The sequence below is a fragment of the Amblyomma americanum genome, chromosome 1 (assembly GCF_052857255.1).
Source record: "Amblyomma americanum isolate KBUSLIRL-KWMA chromosome 1, ASM5285725v1, whole genome shotgun sequence".
Classification (NCBI taxonomy): domain Eukaryota; kingdom Metazoa; phylum Arthropoda; class Arachnida; order Ixodida; family Ixodidae; genus Amblyomma; species Amblyomma americanum.
The window spans coordinates 504,241,807-504,260,699 of NC_135497.1; the positions used below are offsets into that span (position 1 = coordinate 504,241,807).

At 48.0% G+C, this 18,893-nt stretch overlaps 2 protein-coding genes across 2 annotated transcripts; both read right to left on the minus strand.

Annotated features, from left to right (window-relative positions):
* Window positions 1–8,530: 8,530 nt before the first annotated feature.
* On the minus strand, window positions 8,531–11,586 carry LOC144106465 (phosphatidylinositol-3,5-bisphosphate 3-phosphatase MTMR14-like). Its single transcript, XM_077639285.1, has 4 exons — window positions 11,481–11,586; window positions 9,512–9,622; window positions 9,309–9,378; window positions 8,531–8,628 (listed from the first exon to the last, which is right to left on the minus strand). Exons 2-4 carry the CDS (start codon window positions 9,578–9,580, stop codon window positions 8,549–8,551), a joined length of 219 nt encoding a protein of 72 aa, XP_077495411.1. The 5' UTR covers window positions 9,581–9,622; window positions 11,481–11,586; the 3' UTR covers window positions 8,531–8,548.
* Window positions 11,587–16,617: 5,031 nt separating this feature from the next.
* On the minus strand, window positions 16,618–18,512 carry LOC144106475 (uncharacterized). The gene is made up of 2 exons (XM_077639295.1): window positions 18,045–18,512; window positions 16,618–17,354 (listed from the first exon to the last, which is right to left on the minus strand). The coding sequence occupies exons 1-2, from the start codon at window positions 18,287–18,289 to the stop codon at window positions 16,856–16,858; spliced, it is 744 nt and encodes a 247-aa protein (XP_077495421.1). The 5' UTR covers window positions 18,290–18,512; the 3' UTR covers window positions 16,618–16,855.
* Window positions 18,513–18,893: the final 381 nt, after the last annotated feature.

Sequence of the window (18,893 nt, forward strand, 5' to 3'; positions counted from 1 at the left end):
TTTTGCCTATTTTTGGGCTATACACTCCCTGAAAATCTAAATGGTAAAAGAAACGTCTTTTGAAAAAGTGCGCTTTGTTTGGTTAGCTATCGATGCATCTTTTTTGTTCTTCTTGCTCTCTTTTCTTCATTAAGCCCCGTGTACATGGATTCAACAGTAGCGCGTCACATTTTTACAGTATCTCGCGGAGCCGATGCGCTACCGTTTACACGTACCGCATCAAGTCTGGCAGCACGGTGACCCTCGCTCATTGCGCGCCGCAAAGGGGTCCAGTCTTCCGTATCTGGAGCGAAGTCTGCTTTGTTATCCGGCTAAGGGGTATTGTATAGCCACGACAGGGAGGAGGAGGGACACCTCCAAACATGCTTACATTCACCGCTGAGGTCAACTTGCCATTCTCGATCTGCCCCCGTCTGGAGCTTTGACGCGACGCGTTTTCCTAGCGCATCATCACCGCTTACATGAATGCGATGTGCTGCTGTCGCATTCATGTAAACTCCGCTCGGCTAGTGTCACAGCGGGCGGTTGAAACTGGTGGGTAGTTAGTCCAAGCAAACGATTTATTTCAGGCAAATACTTTCAAAGAGAACGTTCCCCGTTGTTTCCATGGTAGAGAGAGGGCAGATAAATAGGTTTGTTTACCACACGAAGTGAACAAGATAAGAGGGAGCCAGCGGTTTGGCAAAAGGACTTGTCTTCATCTGGGCAAAGCGTTCATCAGTTTCACTCCCAGGAGGAAGCCCGGATTAGGGGGAGGAGAGTGGATGGGGAAGGCTTAGGAGCGGAAACTTGAAAATCTTGTTTGGGCAGGATGGGTGCTAAAAATGTTTAACTTGCTGACCTACAGAACAGTGATAAAGAAACACGCCATCTCAGCAGAAAAGAATGCAGGAGGTGGGGAGATTGAAGAGATAGCGATTGCGGGCTTGAAAGGCTGTGTGACTTAGACATTGTCTAGGGGATGTATCCTCTAAAGAAAATTCTAACAAGCCTGAAAAGCCCTTTCTCGAGTTCACAGCGCTCTCCTCGTCTGGACACAAATCGCACTACAGATACATTGATCACTGAGCTGCGAAGTTCGGCATTGATCATCGGGGGGAGGGGGCACTCGTTTTAGCTTTCTTTCAGTGAAGAAATGCGTCAGCGTTGAGAATGCGGAACGCCAAGAGGGAATTAAAAAGATTCACTGGCAACATTCGCAATGGGCAAAAAAAAAAATAACATCAGTCATTCTACCTTACCAGCGCTGTTAAAGCTATGCGCTTCCCCCAAATAGGACGCATTGCAACCTTTGCCAGCTAGACGTTACTTCAAGGGCCCTGTTCGAGAGCGGGCAACTCTTAGGCGAAGGGCCTGATCACAACGCACAAAGCTGTTTTCTTTCTATGCTCCCTTCATTCTTTCCCACTCGGTTGTTTTATTTCCACTGTTCAGCTCCGATTTGGTGACCCGGAGTGACCTGTTATCCAAGCAAGAGCGACAGCGGTGGAAATTTGGATCCTGAAACAACGACTCCACCCACTATTTGTATTTTTTGTTCTTTATTGTTCCTTTCTGTGAATGAATATTTGCCGCTACTATCCGCGGCTCAGGTGCTTCCGGCCTCAATGGCAGATGCGGCTGGTAGCAACATCTTTTATTTCCATTTTTACTTTATTATGAAAACAAAAGCCACTAATAATAGCCAGGAAGGAGAGAATGAATTTTGCAGAGGAGGATGGGCTTAATGCAAAGCTACCCCCCCCCCCCCCCGGCTGGTATGACACTACACTCGCAGACCGCTTTTTGTGACTATGCAGCCATGACTAGTTAGGAAAGTGAAGGAGGCGCGCCTTTGTCAACCAACTGCGATCCCCTCCACAGGTCATTTGTTGTGGCCAGGGCTGCAGGGGGATGAAGGGGGAGATGGTGCAGGCTCACTAATACCCCTGTCACACGGGACGTTGAATGTCATTCGCAGCGAATGACATTACGTTTGAATGGCGTTTTTTTCGCTGCTACACGGGCACAGTCAATGACATTCACAGCTAACGACATTCGCCCATTGAATGAGTTTCCCGAACTCATGCAAGCGCGACCTGTGTAATCTCGACGACAGCGGCTTGGCGAAAAATTACAAAACTGATTAGTGAGAACAAAACGTATTCAAAGAAAACTTTATTTTAATTGCTGCAATGAACTTTTGAATCATTTTTTGATGTAAAATAAGGTATTTGAAGCGATTTGCGCAACTACACTATTGTTCCCAGTCGCCGCCAGTTACTGTAGAGACGGCCGCGTTTGTTTACAAACCGTCCTCCATCTTGCCTGAGTAGCTTGGTCGTCACTCCATTTGCCTTCAGTGCTCGCAATGGAAAACAACTCTGCAGCTTCGCCAGCCCAGCAGAAGGCGTGTGAACAAGCAATGTTCGCTTGCACTGTTGCTCATCAGCGACTGTCAAGAATTCGGCACCAATTTCGCAGCCCTCCATAGTGCCGACAGCGGGAGGAAGTGCGGGCGGCATGTACGGGAGGGATCGTGAGCGGCTTTGAGCCTGTCTTGCTTTGGATATTTCAGTGGATTGCTTGTTGACTATTGCTCCCACAAGGCGTTGCAAAAAATTTTTAAAGAGTCTATTAATGTGTAACAGTGTGATACTAGCAATAAACATAAAAAATGTGTATGAAAAACATGATTTGTAACGTTCTGCTGTCATAGCAGTTAGCCGATGGACATCGCCATCATTTGCAAATGCCGTTTTGTGTACCCGTGTAGAACGGCAACGCCAGCAGGCAGTGACATTCGTTGTGAATGTCATTCGCTGCGAATGACATTCAACGTCCCGTGTGACAGGGGTATAAGGCTGAGATAAGTCACTCCCTATGACAATGGAACGAAGCCCAGTCCTTAGCTTCTTTCCTGCCTAGCCTTGGCTACCTAGCCACAAAAAGCCCCCCCCCCCCTTTCTTCGTCCTCCGGGAACGCCTGGTCTGGTCTCTCGCCCCCTCAAGTTCCCTTCTCCCGAGAGCCGTACTCTACACAGGGACGCAAGTTCTCCCTGATTATTAGCTGCATTCTCTTTTACCTCCTCTCCCCCATAGTCCTGCTTAGGGCCCGTCCCAGTGGTCGTGACGATGACAGCACCAATTACAAGGCTCTGATTTCCCTTTCCTTCTTCATCAGCCGCTGTCTCCTCCCCCAGCCTAGAGCAATCAGTTCCGGACCGTCGCTAAGTATGCGCGAGTGTCGAGTTCACTCGAGTCCCTTATTCAAGCAGATATGGACAGGTTTGACGACACTTCCAGCAACTCGGAGGAGTCTGCGGACAAACTTTCCGAAGATGCAAGCAGCGTCGGTGTGCACAGTCATATCGACGAGGCGGCCTTTTTAGTTCAGCGTCCCGGACGCAAGCCCATCGTGTGGGGCTACGACTCCTTCATCGATTACCGCCCCATCGTGTTCGTGGATCCGCTGCCTGAGCATCGGGTGTGCTTCCTGTGCTTTGAGGTACCGCCGTTCCTATGGATGATCCCGTGCGGCCATGTGATGTGCAGAAACTGTGTGACGTTTGACACTCAGGTAGTCCACTCCGCCGCAACATCAATGGCTATCTGCCTCAAAGACAATACAGAGTACACTACAGCCGATGTCCAGAGACTAGACTTCAACGCCAAGGAGCTGGGGACTCTACGCGTCTACTGCCCCAACCTCGAGAACGGCTGCACACAGAGCAGCGAGCTTCGGCACCTCGAGAGCCACTACCCGAGGCACTGTCTCCACGAACCCTCGTCGTGCACGCGCTGCCCATCGCGGGACGGCATCCTCATCTGCAACTTCGCCTGGCACCACTACAGAAGCATTGGAAGAAAGCTCGCTCTTTGGTTTTCCCAGCACCTGCAGGAGGCAGGAAGTGACGTCTCGGCGACGCCCTAGTTCCGCCGTCGCAGCACGGGGCAGCTTCGCATGGGACTCCAGGGGAAGTGTCGCGCCCGTCTGAAGCCCCACAAGCTGGCGTGATTGCGCGCAGTGCAAAGGTGGATCCTGAGCTCGTGGGATTCTACAACCGGGCCGAACTCCTCTTGAACACTGGGACTTCAAGTTCGCCACTTTGGTGTTCAACGCCCAGCGTCAGCTATGTGCTCCGGAAGATTGGAGGATAAGCCCGACTGGAAACGCCCTGTAGTCTTTCGCATATCTGCAGCTGCGCCAAAATAGCAACCACTGTGGTCGGAAGGAACAGATACGCTCGTCTTAGCGCTCATCATACTTGGCGTCGACAAGAGAGCTCATGACTGCTCTTGCCGCTCCTTTGCATGCAGGTAGGGACCACTGTGTTATATCACTGCTCTGCATAAACTGTAGCTGGAGATTCGGAACAGCTTTTCGTAACATTTTTATTGAGGTTGATTAAAGAACGTTTGCCATTCTGATTTCATTACTCCTAGTATTCTAGTAGTTCCTTGCATGCATTTTTCAGTATTGCATTCCAGTATTATGTCATTCATATTATCCTGCATTTCATTCCAATTTACAATTATTGCTGCTTTTTACAATATTGCGGCTGAATAGACAATAAGGGACATTTGCATAGCTTAAGAGGATGTTCGGGCGGGTTCTTTCTGTCGATAATGTGCCCGAAAGCGCGCCACTCTCTTGATATGGTTAAATGCATTGTCCGGTGTACTAGTGTAGTTCGTATCGCATTCGCATATTAAACAAATCACCTGAATTTGTCACGCAAATTTGATTCGTTTTATTAGGCACACGTGCCGAATTAAGATTTATTTATTTTATGTATTGACTCCGGTAAAAGCGGTATTATATATTCGGGAGCTAAAACTGCACTCAGCAATGGACCTTTTTCTGGTAGCCTCTTTCGCACGCGCCATGCGTGCCTAAGGAAAATGCTCGATCAGGTCGTTTCACCTCCTCTTCCAAAAATGAAATTCACATGCCCGTATAGGCTACGAATGACGGGGCAGCGTTTATGTGCAGTAGCGCGTTTTCTAGGGCCATGCAGAGTAACACGTGCTACTAGCATACACCACACCAAAGCGTTAGGAAGGGGGCTGGTATCGGATGAAGTCTCTTCGCTTTGACTGGCCTTGCTGCACAAGTGCAAGGAGTGTAGCACTTTCGCATTAGTTTTGGAATTGCAGCGCGCGCCTGCGGCACTTCCATCCCTAATTGCTTTGCGAAATTGCCAGCATAGTGCAGCATGAGTTCTTGGCTGCTTTGCATTCCGGCTTCTCTCAGAAATCTTAAAATCTTCCGAAGATTTCGCGAGGCATTTCGCCAAAAAGAAAACGCTTTTCAAGCCTGGACTCCATGTGCGCGAAAGAGCGAGCGACGCGACAAGGCGGCACGGCGACGCTGGCTCCGTCGCTTGTGGGCAACCTCCATGCAAGAGAAGGCGGCAGGCGACGCGAACCCGCGACGTGCGCAGCGTACTCCGTGCTTTACGCACTCAAGCTTAGACACACGCCCGTAACCTGTTCTCTCTCTTAACATTTTGTGAGTGTGCCTCATAGTCAGGGCCAAAGGAATATTTCCTCTACGGCAGCGGTGTAGCGGCAGTGGAGATAACCAACGGCGTGCTTGCGGAGACGAAGTCACATCACGGGTTCACGGGGGAGGTGTGCTTCCGTTCGGTGCCTGTCCACTCCGGCTTAACAAAAACACTCCCATAAACTGTCACCGCAATCTGATTGTAAGTGAGCAAACTATAATTTACCATTGAGAATGAGCGCCGCGGAGTGTTTCTGCACAGTTGGAGCGCAGCGGCACGATGGATCGAGCGCCGGTACCCGCGGCTCGACACGCATCTCTCCCTGCAGTACGACAGCTCGCGTAGCCCGCTCCAAATGCTGTTAGCCCTCTGCACCCAACAAGTAGATTGTTTTAATTATTTAAATCATGCGGGTCTGCCTCTCAGCTACAAAACCAAATATTTTCTCGGCGGTGGCGATGACCAACACGACGGGCGGGTTTCGTGAGATGTACCCGTGAGAAACTTTGGACAAACCAGAAACGGCTTTGGGGGGGCTCTGATTGGCCAGTCGCCTGGGGGGCTTCCGGGTGACGAGCGAAATTTTGTGGGTGCAGATCCGAGCGACACAGCAAGCGACACATGCGTTTTACTTCGCGCGACGGCGTCGCTCGTCGCTTGCCGCCGTCGCCTTCCCGTGAGTTTTCGCGTACATGGAGTCCAGGCTTCAAGTGCAGCAATATGGCGGTGCCCACGCGTTGGTTGGAGAAGAAATGACCGCAGTCGTAGTGAAATTATGACAGTTATTTCTTAACTGTTCGTGGCGTCATAATTGCAAACAGACGGTCAAGTCGAGACCCATGACCAGCAATTCAACGGATATTAGTGTATCATCTGCGTGTAGAGATGTTGCGACTTTTTTTTTCAGTAAAACGACGAGTCCGTAGGATTGGCTGATGGCAACCCTTCATTGCGAGTTGCTGAATGAAAATGTTTCACGTGGTTCGGGATTCTGGCGTCCGTTGATGTCGATGGCTCGCAGCTGGCTGTAATTCGGCGACGACACCACTGCTACCAGCCAACTAAGTCTGCACTCGACAATTCCTTCTGGAAACAGCCAATTGCAAACTTCACTTGAACCGCCTCAACAAGAGTCCCTCGATGTTCTCGGCCTAGCGCAGGCCTGAGTTGTTCTTTCTTAAGCGGCGGTGGTCAATGCGCCCCCAAAGTTTCTCTGCTGCGGGTTGGGAATGACGCGCACGCGGCGCTTTTTTGCAAAATGCTTGTGTGTCGTGCACTCCAGTGCACGAACCACTCACGAAATGACTGGAATATCTTGCGAATTCCAAGAGAAGCCAAAAGGCGACTCCTCTGGCTGGTAAGAAAAAAAAAAGAGCCAACCAACTGCAGTCATGTGAGTGCGGTGTGTTACCATTTCGGCATTTGTCAAGTTTGGCGTTCATTTGGGGGCTTTTGCCCGCGGCATTTACCATTCGTTCATTCTTGATCTCTTGCACATGTGTGCACGTACAACTGGTTGAATCTCTTGGTTACATACACCAATGCGTATGGATGTACACTCTGTGTAATCGGTGCCACCAATACTTGTACACGTTTGGTTTTGCTTACGGGTAAAACTGCGTCCACAATGCAATGGTATACGTAGAGAGAGCTTGGAGCTTTCTTTTTGTTTTCTGCTCAATGCAGTGTGATTCCAGGGAACCTCGATCGAGTTTGTCCTCATTGATAACATGACAAATGGCAGTGAGTGCCGAAGAATTGATGGTTATTTGATCGATTAATAGCACAAATTTCTAGGAGTCAATGACCGGGCTAAGTTGAATAGGACTCTTGTGTGCAGGCTCCGAGCGCTTAGTGCACATTCTGAGTAAAGAACAAAGCTTGTGAAAAAAATGAGTGCTCATCCAGAGCATGGTCCTTGGTTTTTGGAACTCAAATACTGTAAAAGCCCTGTCATTTACGATTTCTGAAATCATTGCTTAGGCTACCACCCGCGTTCTACCTGTAACTCTAGCCTAAAGACTGGTGAACAATATTATTGACTCTTTGTGCTTAATCAGCATATCACTTATGAAGCTAATTTTGCAAGAAGATGACTTTGTATACACAGGCCCAGCTATTTAGCTCTACTCAAATAGGCAGTACAGCTTAAGGCCCAAGGGGCACAAACTTAGCACTGCTATGACACGCTGTTTGCGAAACCATGTGCTGGGACTACGCAGGTGCTTTATCCAGGAAAAAAAACATACCGAACAATTCTGGGGAAAAGCATTTAACGTTTATGAGCGCAATTTTTTCATATATTGTAAGCTTTCACTACAACAATCAAGATATCTGCAGATATCCCGTCGGCAGGCTTGCACTCTTTTTAGTATTAGCGTTTTTGCTCTGCTCAAAAGCTTTCCCTACTGGTTTTCTATGGCAATCTTAACTGCTCGATGCGATGGATGAAAAGAATCTAAAAGAAAGATTTTGCTACATATCGAAAGAATGGACCATTATCTTCAATATTTGTACACCACTATCTTACAGTTTTTCAGTTTACAAAATCTTTGTCAACAAATGTTGAGCATGGTCATATATCGCAGAAAGACACTCCGCATATAAAATCGCTGCATGGTGTGAAGGAAAGAGGCCATATCTTCGCTTCTGCAGTGTTCATATGGCATTGCTTTGACTGCAACGGATTGAGCCCGGGAGCGACTCAGCCGCAACTGACATCCAGAAAAACTGAGGCATTGAGATGAGACCTTCGAAGATCTTCGAGACCAATGGCTTCGACGAAACTGATAGCATTGGTCACTTTCTTCCACTTCTCTTTGTTCGGTGGGACCAGCTCTTTCTTGGAACGGAGATCTCAGAAGGGCAGAAGAAAAAGAGGGAAAAGTTGTGCGCGATCAGTGTCATACTGAAGTTCACCGGCTAGCTATCTCATTAACTTTTTCTACTTAAAAAAGCAGTACACAATCTGGGTAATGTGGCATCAGACGATAAAGTGTACTTCCGTTGGAGTTAGAATCACCTCCGATATGTCCCTTTAACATTCGTAGATGGTCACTTCAGCACGGAATCTTCCAGCCGCAGAGCGAATGCGTGACATCAACCTCGCTGCTTTCTAGTCGACCCGTCAGCATACATCCTGTAAATGGGTTAGTCGATGATGCAGAACGCTGCTAGAAATAGGTACCACACGTGTGCGCTGCAAAACAATTTACACCAAAGGAAATATTCACAAGTGTCACAAGACTGCTGCGAAAAGTCACGAAGAGCGAAAAAGAACTGAGTTGAGGCTCAAAACTTTTTTTTTATTGCAAGAATACGAAAGAGGAAAACCAAACAACAAACTACAGAGACGTCTATTGTCGGGATCTGTCAGCTGCCGATGTTAGGACTAGAATGGTGTACTCTGCAGCGTGGGCAGTGAAATAAGGTGCAAGTTCCCACATCATGAAGTGCGCGAGACTGCAATCGGTAGCTCTTTGGTACAAATCAGCTCGCGAACGGAGCTGACAATCGCCCGCACCCACACCAGACAATCGCCTTCAAAAACCCGCTGGCACCGTTCGTTTGTATTGCGATGCACGCGAATATATACTTCGGTCCAGCCGTGCATTTACTTCTCCCGCACTGAAGCAGGCATGCCTTCGTTGACGTGTCGTCAATGTTACCTAGCTCGCAATATGGTTATGCACACAAGAATGGGAAGCAGCGACTACAGCATGCTACAACAACGCTCACTCCCGCGAACGGGACTGGACGCAAACAAGAAAGTTGTTCTCGAGGTTCTCCTCTACGGTAAAGATGATAAGTAATACTCACCCAAGAACTTGATGATTGTTCGCCCATAGATCTCCAGGCCGCCGGAAAGCGTCGCTGACCTGCAGATGTTCTGGATACGGAGAAAGACTTGTAAAGCACGAGAGGTAATTAAAGCGCATGTGTCAAGGCGAGAAATCTCTAGGAGATGCGAAGATCGTTGGATAGACGAAGGCTCAAGAACAAGCCTCACAAATGCATCGCACCTTGCCGTCGTACAAGATGACTGGAACAGCGAAGCGCATGCGGGCTCTTGCGACGCGTGCCTTCGCCATCTGTCCACGAAGCTTCTCGGTGTGCGCAGCTTGGGAGCATTGCTGAAAGGAAGAAAATTAAGGTCGGGGCTCAATATTTGGGGGGGGGGGGGGGGGGAAGCTGAGCGGCCAATGTTGCTAGAAACGAATTGCGCCCTGGACGGCTGCATCCAGACTGGGTACGTGATGGGACTGATGCTCACCTTCCCAGAATATGGCGCGCACGTGTAACAAACCATCCGAACCAGATTTCCTCACCGAGCGGCTGAACAGGTGTAATGTGAAAATAGTATTCGCCAGGCCATGAAGGTTAGATGCCGAAGATCTGCTTAAGTTCGAATAATAAAGAAGTGCACGTCTATTGTAAGATACCAAATCACTTGAAAGAGGCCACATATGTTTCTTCGACATATATCAAGATTGTTCTCCAGTAAATATGAAAGCCTGTTATTCTGTTTCATATGTTCGGTGCCCTGTGCGCGCTGCATTTGAGAGAAATAAGAAAGAGAAAGAAGTTATCGAAAAATGGCACCTCGAAACTCCTACCACCGACCATGAACTCCACATTGAAATGTGCTACATCTCAAGGGCATACACGCTGCCGCGTTGTTTCCAGTGTGGCATGCGGTCACAATGCATTATACGGCCATGTGCTGTGCGTGGTCAGCCCACATTAAAGAACACCAGGTGGTCGAAAGTTACCAGGAGCTGCCCTCTACGGTGTCTCTTCCACACTTATTTTACTCCCTTCATCTGTCCTGCCATCTGGCACCTGGCAGCTGCCTGTGGCCGTTGGTAGGCCTTCCGGGAAGACAGGCGTCACCATTGAGTAATGCCGTCACATCTTTCAGGGAATGGAAATTGTGACCGTGTGAAGTCATAACGAGACCACGGGGCTTCATTGTCTCGAACAAGCAAATTGATGACAAACTACGCCAGATTTTTTTCGTGATGAGGTTTCTAACGTCGCATTCATATGAGATACACTGAATGCAATGGCCTCGTAATAGAGCTGCCGCTTCGAATTAGGGGGGCGCTGGTTCCTATCCCCTATAGTGCCTCAGGGTACCTACCAGTTTTCTGATATGTACAACATTCCCTCAGCCTGGTGCTCTTTTTCTGGGGTGAAGTGCCCGAGGAAAAGGTATCCTAAAAAGGTCCTTGACAAAGAAAAAGTACCTCAAAAACTTGGTTGCTTTTGAAAGTATCGTTAGAAAGAGCAGACGAATGCGATCATCAGGAACATTTTTTTACATTGCTGAACTAGTTTTTGTTTTGAGTTTAGACTTTCGACATTTCCAACATGAGGGACCTGACTGAATCTAATCCGTTTTACTATAGCGTATAGTTTTCAATGCATTCTTCACAAGAGATTATGACGACATATTAGGGACAAACTTTCAACGGAAAGTGGAAGGGAGGATGGCAGCAAGGCATAGCTAAAAGCATTTCATGCTCTTAAAGATAGAACAGCAACCCTTCTTGCTGCGGCCACTGTATGGATGATCACTCGACAGACAGTTTGAGAAGCATGTATCGCAAACAAAAAAGCAGGAACCACCTCCGCTGTAGTTATTACTACTGGAAAGTAAGCTAGGTTCTATACGAGCAGCCTCAAACAATCTTGTGTCTTTGGGGTCTTTCCTGGCCGCAACACGCGCTGCGATTTTCACACTTGATCCTTCAGCCCTGGTACATCTTGCGCATGCGCTTAATGAAACTGATGTTATCACTTAGCTTTAAATATTGTTTCTTTCGGTTTATTATGCATCTGTACCCATACGGATGTGTCTGGTTTGTACAATCGCTACTCATTCCCGGTTGTGTCGACTTTGTGTCTCTGTGTGTGCACTCTTAGCTGTCTCAAAAAAGGGCGACTGCCCGAACTTCTTCAAGCCCTTTGCCCTCTTAACCAACTCACAGTTCCTGCAGGATCTCGGAGAAGGCGACAGCCTCCGGCTGCCTGCAGGCCTTCAGCAGCTGCTCGAACACGTCCTGCGAATGACGGGGTGCCCGAAGCGGCTCTACCGGCGATACGAAGCACGGGGCGACAGCAGCTGCCGCGGCGCACCAAGCGTTTTGTTGGTTCTGGTCGAATGAAAAGGCACCGAGAACCTCTTCCGATGGGCACTTGTTCTCAGGCAAAGCCAAGTAGGCAGTGTCCTCCGAAAGACCGCTGTTGTTCACATGCGACAACTCTGCGAGAGTGTATCGGGAACACCCTGAGTTCACAAAACAGTTACACATTGTTGACAGCCAACGTTGGAGTAGATTTCAGTTACAGAGCTATTACTCGTTACTATTCACTTGGATAATAAAACAAAAACTGATGCGTAATGATACAAATTAATATTTTAAATTGTTAAATGGGCAAAGCAAAATAGACGAAAAACTTCCTTCAGTGGACCAGCGCGCATGAAGTCACATTTTAATCCGACAGATGCTCAACTCTAGAGTCTCGAAACCAATGCCTTTCGTAATATTTGAAGATGATTCAGTTAAGGACGAAATGCTTTTAGCACCCGTTATCGGCAAACTCAGGCGAACATCTTCAATAACCGCGGCGACCTTTACTGGCCGAACTCAATGATTATCGCCCACGGTTACTGAGCCTGAGAGCCTTGGTGTAATTATGGCCGCAGCGGCCGCATCTGTAGACAGGAGGAGAAATGGAAAATGTGTCTGCGTGATGTGCGATGTCAGTGCGCGTCAAGAAAACCCATGTGATTTAACTTATTCCGGAGCCCCTCGCTCAACGTCCGCGATAGGCTATGTGTCTTCTTATAATTGGGAAAATAATTGGACGTTTTATCTTGTTTAGGATAAATGTGATACAGGTGCGCCAGCACAAGTCGTTGAGGTTTGTTCAACTTCGAGCAAAGGTCGGAGAAATCAGTGAGTGAGAGGTTCAGCGCTAGCGCTCTGAAACTGCCGTTTGGGCATGACGCGATATCGTTAATGGGTTAATACTCATATATGCGCAATTGGTCGTTCTCTAATTTACATTCATAGATCGCTGGGAGTCCTCGTACTCCTCCTGGCGCAGTGGTATAGCGGTTAAGCAATGCGCTAGTGCCCCGGGATGGCAGGTGCTGCCACCGGTAGGGTTGTGCGGCCCGGGTTGGCCTTCCCGAGCAATCTCCAATAACTGCCACCTGCCACAGTGGGGAGTTTGCTCACAATCTTAAGGTCAGGTTGTGATGGCTGCATAACGTCACGTGATCTAGGGTGCCCCCTAGGTTGCTTATGCGGGGATTTTCTCCTCACACGAGGGTACCGACGAGGGTACCGAGGGCGACGCCAGATTTTCTGCAGAGCGGGAACCTTAACGTTATAGCGTTAAAACTGTCTCAAACTGTCACAACTGCGATCGCTCTTAAACTCATCCCGATCGCATTGTCTCAGCTGGCAAATCCTGGCACACTACTCCCCCCGCCCTCCCCCGTAACCCTAAAGCTCATAAGGATGCCTCGTTAAACTGACTGAAAATGGTAGAATCTCAGCAGGGAACATTCGAAATCATATGTGACCTATTTTTGGCTAACAACGTGCACGATTAACACTAGTCTCCAGTGAAGAAACTTTTGTTAATACGCATAACCAAAGGCCACACCAAAAAGGTGTCGTTCTTCAGCACCAAGAAAGTCCCTCACAAAGATGACGACGTAAAAAGTCGCATTTTATTTAACTACCTCTTTGGCATCAAATAGCATTATCCGCTTATAGAACATTTCATTCAGGATGTACAAAGTTTGCATGTATTACAAGGTATGTTGTTGAACTGTTTCAGTGAGCTAAGGAAGTTGGACTGAGGGGATCAGGGAAGCAACAACACCAGGCATAGAGTGCGGCAGAACATGAAGATTCGTTTGATTTCCTTTGTGTTTAATTACCTGCACACTTCTAAATTATTTGCCTAAGTACAACAGCGTAACGTTTTCCTGATGCTAAAAGATCATCTAGCTAAAATTAAATCAGCTAACGAACAAAAGTTGTTTACCCCAGTCTGCTAACCCGGAGCGTCTTCTCTCGTCGCGCTGGTGGTGATGGGAAGGCTGCCACTCCAGGCGCTCAGGCCGCGATTCATCCAAGTCAGCCCAGTTGCCCTCTACGACTTCGGTCTCATCCGTGCCGTCCTCACTGGCATCGCTTCTTCGGCAGTATATATCGTCCAGGAGGGGGGTCTCAAAGGCCTCAGTGCTCGCACGATTCGCATCGTCGGCTCTGTTGACGTCATCTCTGGTGTAGCCGCCGTAGGAAGACATCTGAGGACGCGGTGCCAGCTCCTCCGTACGCAAGGTGCCGCCGTGGTATTCGGCGGCGCTGAAGTCTTCGAGCACCCCTCCGCAAATGGTCGGGTTATAGCCCAGGAGGTCTATCCAAACGGCGTCCCGAAGCCATCGTTTCAATCTTCCACCCACGTTCAACGGTTGATCTGTGTCGCTGCTGACGCTCACTGAGAGTTGCAGACGCCATATGTTAGGGAGGTATATGGAAAAGTAAGGAAATGGGTAGATGTTCGGTCAAAAGACCTCAGGCTAATGGCTTAATTTTCACCGGTTTCGTGGTACCCATATGCAGTCCAGTAGGATCTAAATACCTATTAGTTAAAAAAAACCATCGTCCTCATCAAAATTTTCTGGACCTTAATATAATGCTCGCATGGAAGCTGTTTGGCCTGAAGACTTTTGAGCCAGTTTGCACTGCATTGAACAAGAGCAACTTGGAAAGGAAGAATGGCCGACTAATGAGACGAAGTAGGGAAACAGGGAATGTAACATTGTGCAAACGACTGAAATCATTAAGCGGTTACTTCCTCCAAGGGAAGAACTATGCAGCGGACCGCATTCCAATAAAATCGGTTGTTAGTTTATTGTTTCTCGATCTACTTCTTCTCCCAGACCTCTTGGTAGATTAATTCTTTAAACAGGAGATGCGGCTTTCAAATAGCGAAAAATGGCCAAAAATTTGGATTTGTGAACATCAAAGTATTTGATCGTGTTACTCGTTTTAATATGCAGTCCCAAAGTTTCATTGCCTGATTCTACCTTCAAGTAGTTCACAAAAGTGTTTTATTAGGAGGTCCTACATATCGTAAAGCGTTCATATAGTCGGCATTTTTTGAACCCTCTGTGTCTTTCCGTCTTTTCGCTGTTGCGACTAAGCGGCGCGAGCTTTGCTACGGCAGAAACCTTGATTTATTGTTTTCAAGTCTAGCGCCTTAGCGGGACACCAAGCCAATCCAAAAAGAGGAAGTTTCAAGGTCTTGCCATGGGGCCGCCCCGCGTCGGCGTTGGTCACCTCAGTGATTGCCCTTAGCAAGTGGCAGTTCGCGCGGTATCTGCTTTTGCGCTCGCATAGCAACTCTCTCTCGTCTAGCGTTATATGGTTTTGGGCTCCGTAGGATTCTTCTTTAGGACGCCTTCATTATTACGAAAGGTTATGTTTTGATGGGTTGCTAGCTAGAACCACGTTCTGCACATAACTTCATTTGCCCACTTATAACCTAGGCTGTGAACTGAACATTGCTGCCTACAACGTATCATCAGGTGCTGCTAACCAGTTAGTTCTAAACTACTGAGCACACAGCTGATATGGTGCATAGATTTCTTTTGTTCCGGCTTCGTTGTGCAGGAGCCTTTTCATAATATCCAAGACGTACAAGGAAAGAGCTGTTCCTCGCTGGCTGTCAGAAAACCCGTCAAGGGACTTCTTTGTCGGAGCACCGGTACTGATGCCGAATCGTCAGTGCCTGCAGCGAAAATAACAGATACGAAAGAGTGACGAAAGCAAAGAAAGTATTCAGCGCAAACTCTTAATCTTTTCAGGCACCATTCGTCATTTGTTGTTTATGCAGATGCTTTTTTCTTCCGCCCAAACTGAGTGTGTCCTGAGGCCAACTAATAAGCTTTTCAAGAAAAATACCCGCTGCTATTTATACATAGACATACAAAAAATTTCGTAGATATGCTAGAACGGTTGCAGATGAGTACCAGAAACGTCAGGGAATCCCATATTTGCTATTCTATACATATTGAGATGATGCAAGAAAAGTAGTGGTAAAATGACGTTTACGGAAGGTAAAAATTGCCTACAAAAGTATGGTGGAAGCTGTGTTATCAAGCTCACTCGTTTCAGAAATGTTATATACGACATTCGCTCTGGGGCACAATAAGGGCCGCAGGTTGCGACATAAAAAAACTGAAAACTGGCTGAAGCACATGCATCAGTGCTGCCTGTAGCCCAGGCTAAGAAGAAGCTATAAATTCACAGTTTACACAGGTGTTTACATACACATCGAAGCGTTCAACCTGATCCAACTCCTTCGAGTCGCCGGCTATTCAACATAAGTAGCCATGAAGTTCAATGTTCAGCTTTTCACACACCCAATTTTACTGTGATCAGAAAAAGGTTTACGACACCCAAGACAGAGAGGTTAGTTTGATGCAAAATACCCTAGCCTGCAGCACTTTCCCCGGAACGGAAGTTAAAGGAGAGAGCCATAAAGTGTTATAATGGGTAGCAATTTATAGATAAGATTGGTGCGCGCCTGCGACACGACGTGGCTCCTGGTAGTCCGCTTCGCGCTGTGAAGCCAAGCACCACGCCCTGCAAGAACCCAGTACAACTCGGTTGACTTAGAAGCGGCCGTAGAGTGTGTCAGAGGTTTTAAAGATTCTAGGTCTCCAGGCGCATCATATGTCACAATTTAACGACCACTCATTGAGCAAGTGCTGCCTGTACAATCCTAGTACGTGCGCTTCCTCAATGACCCAGAATCATCATATTTGTAAAAGCCTCTTCATTCAGATAAAAAAGACCCCTGTGTTTCGCATTTGATGCTATTGCCTAAGGAAGAAAAGTGCGAACTCCATACATCTGTGGTCCAGGGCTATCTCCTGTGTATGTCAGCCTATAGCAATGTCTTAGCATTCCAGTACCCTACGCCACACCATTCCTTTTGAAAATAAAAGTCATTGCTGTGTCGTTCAAGATAGCATGCGACGCAGACAACCGCTGAGCTCGAGGTGCAGATTAACAGTGCGTTTATTGGGCGCTTGCGCTCTTATATCAGCCACCCGGCTGGCCGGCTTGCACAGCATGGTTGCCAGTCTTGAAGGCCCTGGTTGCCAGATCCGATACATCTTTCTCCCTCTAAAAACAGAAAAAAACTAGCACAATACAACAGCAGATCGATTCAAGCAATTTGATGAAAGTCCTTTTGATACACGAGGCGGGTGGGCTTTTTCCTTAACCGGGTGCTCCGGCGAAGCCCAGCGTCGTCCGGCTCGGAATTCATGGTTTCCAGAGGACTATGTTGCCCTGGCTCAGGATGCTCTTGAGGTGTGTGGGCAGCCGTGGATTGATCGTCACACGTGGGGCTCGAGTTGCCCAGGGACTCCTGTGGTGCCGCAAGCCTGGAAGAGAAGCACAGTCGCTAGCACTGTCTTCCGTACAGTCAGGAATGGTTTCCAGTGAGGGGTCGAACTCTTCGTTTGTTCGCAGCAGATGTTGACGGTTGCGACGAAGCTGATTCACGTCTTTTTTACGGACCATGTATGAGCGAGGGGCGACGGCGTTTTCTGCGAGGGCCTTTGTGGTCCACCCTCCCTTGTCGAGCAGCCTAACGGTGTCATGCTCGCCGAGTGCTTCTAGTGGACGTCTCTGAGGGTGGGCTTGGGTGTGCTTTTTGACCTCTGGTGCCCTACGGTCTGCGAAGTCAGGCAGCCTCGCTCTTAACCTCCTGCCCATGAGTAGCTCGCACGGGGCTTGTCCGGCCTCGAGTGGTGCTGTCCTGTAATTAAGAAGGCGATCCAAAAGTATTCATTCACATATAGCGCCTTCTTGAGGAAACATTTCACCAAGTTCATCCCTTTCTCTGCCAAACCGTTTGAGCGTGGAAAACCGGGACTAGAAACAACATGGGCAAATTCAAACTGTTCTGCGAAAGCATGAAATGCCTGCGATGAAAGTTGTGGTCCGCCGTCCGTGCATACTTCAAGCGGGATGCCGTTACGTGCAAATATCATGGCCAGCTCCTCTATTACACAGTGGCTAGTAGTGTGAGAAAGCGGCTCTACTTCAGGGTAATTGGAATAGGCATCGTAGACTGCAAGGTAGTTCCGTAATGCTCGAACAAGTCCGCGCCTACCCTAGCCGACGGTAATGCGGGACAATGCCTTTGCATTAGGGGTTCACTTGGTTGCTTGTAAGCGAAACGGTGGCAGGTTTGGCACCTGGAAACTTTCTCAGTTATTTCTGCTGCCATACCAGGCCAATACATCAATACTCTGGCCATTGCTTTGCATTTTCCGACGCCCAAGTGGCCCCCGTGTAGGCGCTGCAACATTTCTTTTCTAGGGACTTCGGAATGACAACTCTATATCCACGCAACAGTACGCCTTCCACACTTGATAGCTGAGCTTCGAAGGGAGCTAGCTGAGCTATAACGCTATGTCCATCTTGTAGGGCTTCAGTGACTCGCCTTAGCTCGTCGTCTTCACTCGTTTCTTTTGCCATCCGCTTGGCTGTTGTGTCCCTGACGAGAGTGGAGAGGCCGGCCGTTGCATGGGTGGCCACATTTTCTAGTTCGCTTTCAGGTGGCTCATCGCTGTCGCATCGGATTCTTGAGAGAGCATCGGCCAGAGCAAGGTCTCTCCCTAGGACGTACAGCAGAGAAATGTTGAACGGCATGAGGCACATAAAGAAACGCTGCAGGCGAGGAGGCATGTCTGACAGGTTCTTCTGGGCAATGGCTATCAGTGGTCGATGGTCCGTTTCCACTATTACGTCGACATTAAGACATTAGGTGTTATCTTTCAGCAGAATATGTCATGGGATGTCCACGTGGACAGCATGCTAATTAAGCTAGCACAAGTAATTGGGCTAGTATACCGCAATCGCAATTTACTACCACCAAAAATCTTACTGTTACTTTATAATACCTTATTCTCCTCCCGACTCAATTATTGTCACTTAGTTTGGTCTACGACAACTTACGGAAATTTGCAGAAGCATCACAAGTTGCAGAAAAGGTTTGTAAGAGTAATAGAAAATCTGCCGTTTTATTCACATACGTATCATCTATTTCTCAAATACAACATAATTCCTGTTACCAAACTGTTTGATTATATCCTTTGCAAGGCAATTAAGAATGAAAACGCTAGCAACAGTTCATTTCTACATCGTCTAGCCAGGTTAAAACCAAACACTACTACACGCCAGACACGTCACACGGAGCTCTGGAAAGTAGGGACGTTTCGCACAACATACGGCCTACAAACAATACAGAATAAGCTACCCCGGTTACTAAATGCTTTAAATCATAAACATA

Excerpts from the sequence above, each read along its gene's own strand:
- LOC144106475 (XM_077639295.1), bottom strand. The coding sequence starts at position 18,289 with ATGCCTCCTCGCCTGCAGCGTTTCTTTATGTGCCTCATGCCGTTCAAC. Across the intron at positions 17,355-18,044 it reads AGTGAAGACGACGAGCTAAG|GACAGCACCACTCGAGGCCG; the intron begins GCGAGTCACTGA and ends TCTTAATTACAG.
- LOC144106465 (XM_077639285.1), bottom strand. The coding sequence starts at position 9,580 with ATGGCGAAGGCACGCGTCGCAAGAGCCCGCATGCGCTTCGCTGTTCCA. Across the intron at positions 9,379-9,511 it reads TCATCTTGTACGACGGCAAG|AACATCTGCAGGTCAGCGAC; the intron begins GTGCGATGCATT and ends CTCCGTATCCAG. Across the intron at positions 8,629-9,308 it reads AACAATCATCAAGTTCTTGG|GATGTATGCTGACGGGTCGA; the intron begins GTGAGTATTACT and ends ACCCATTTACAG.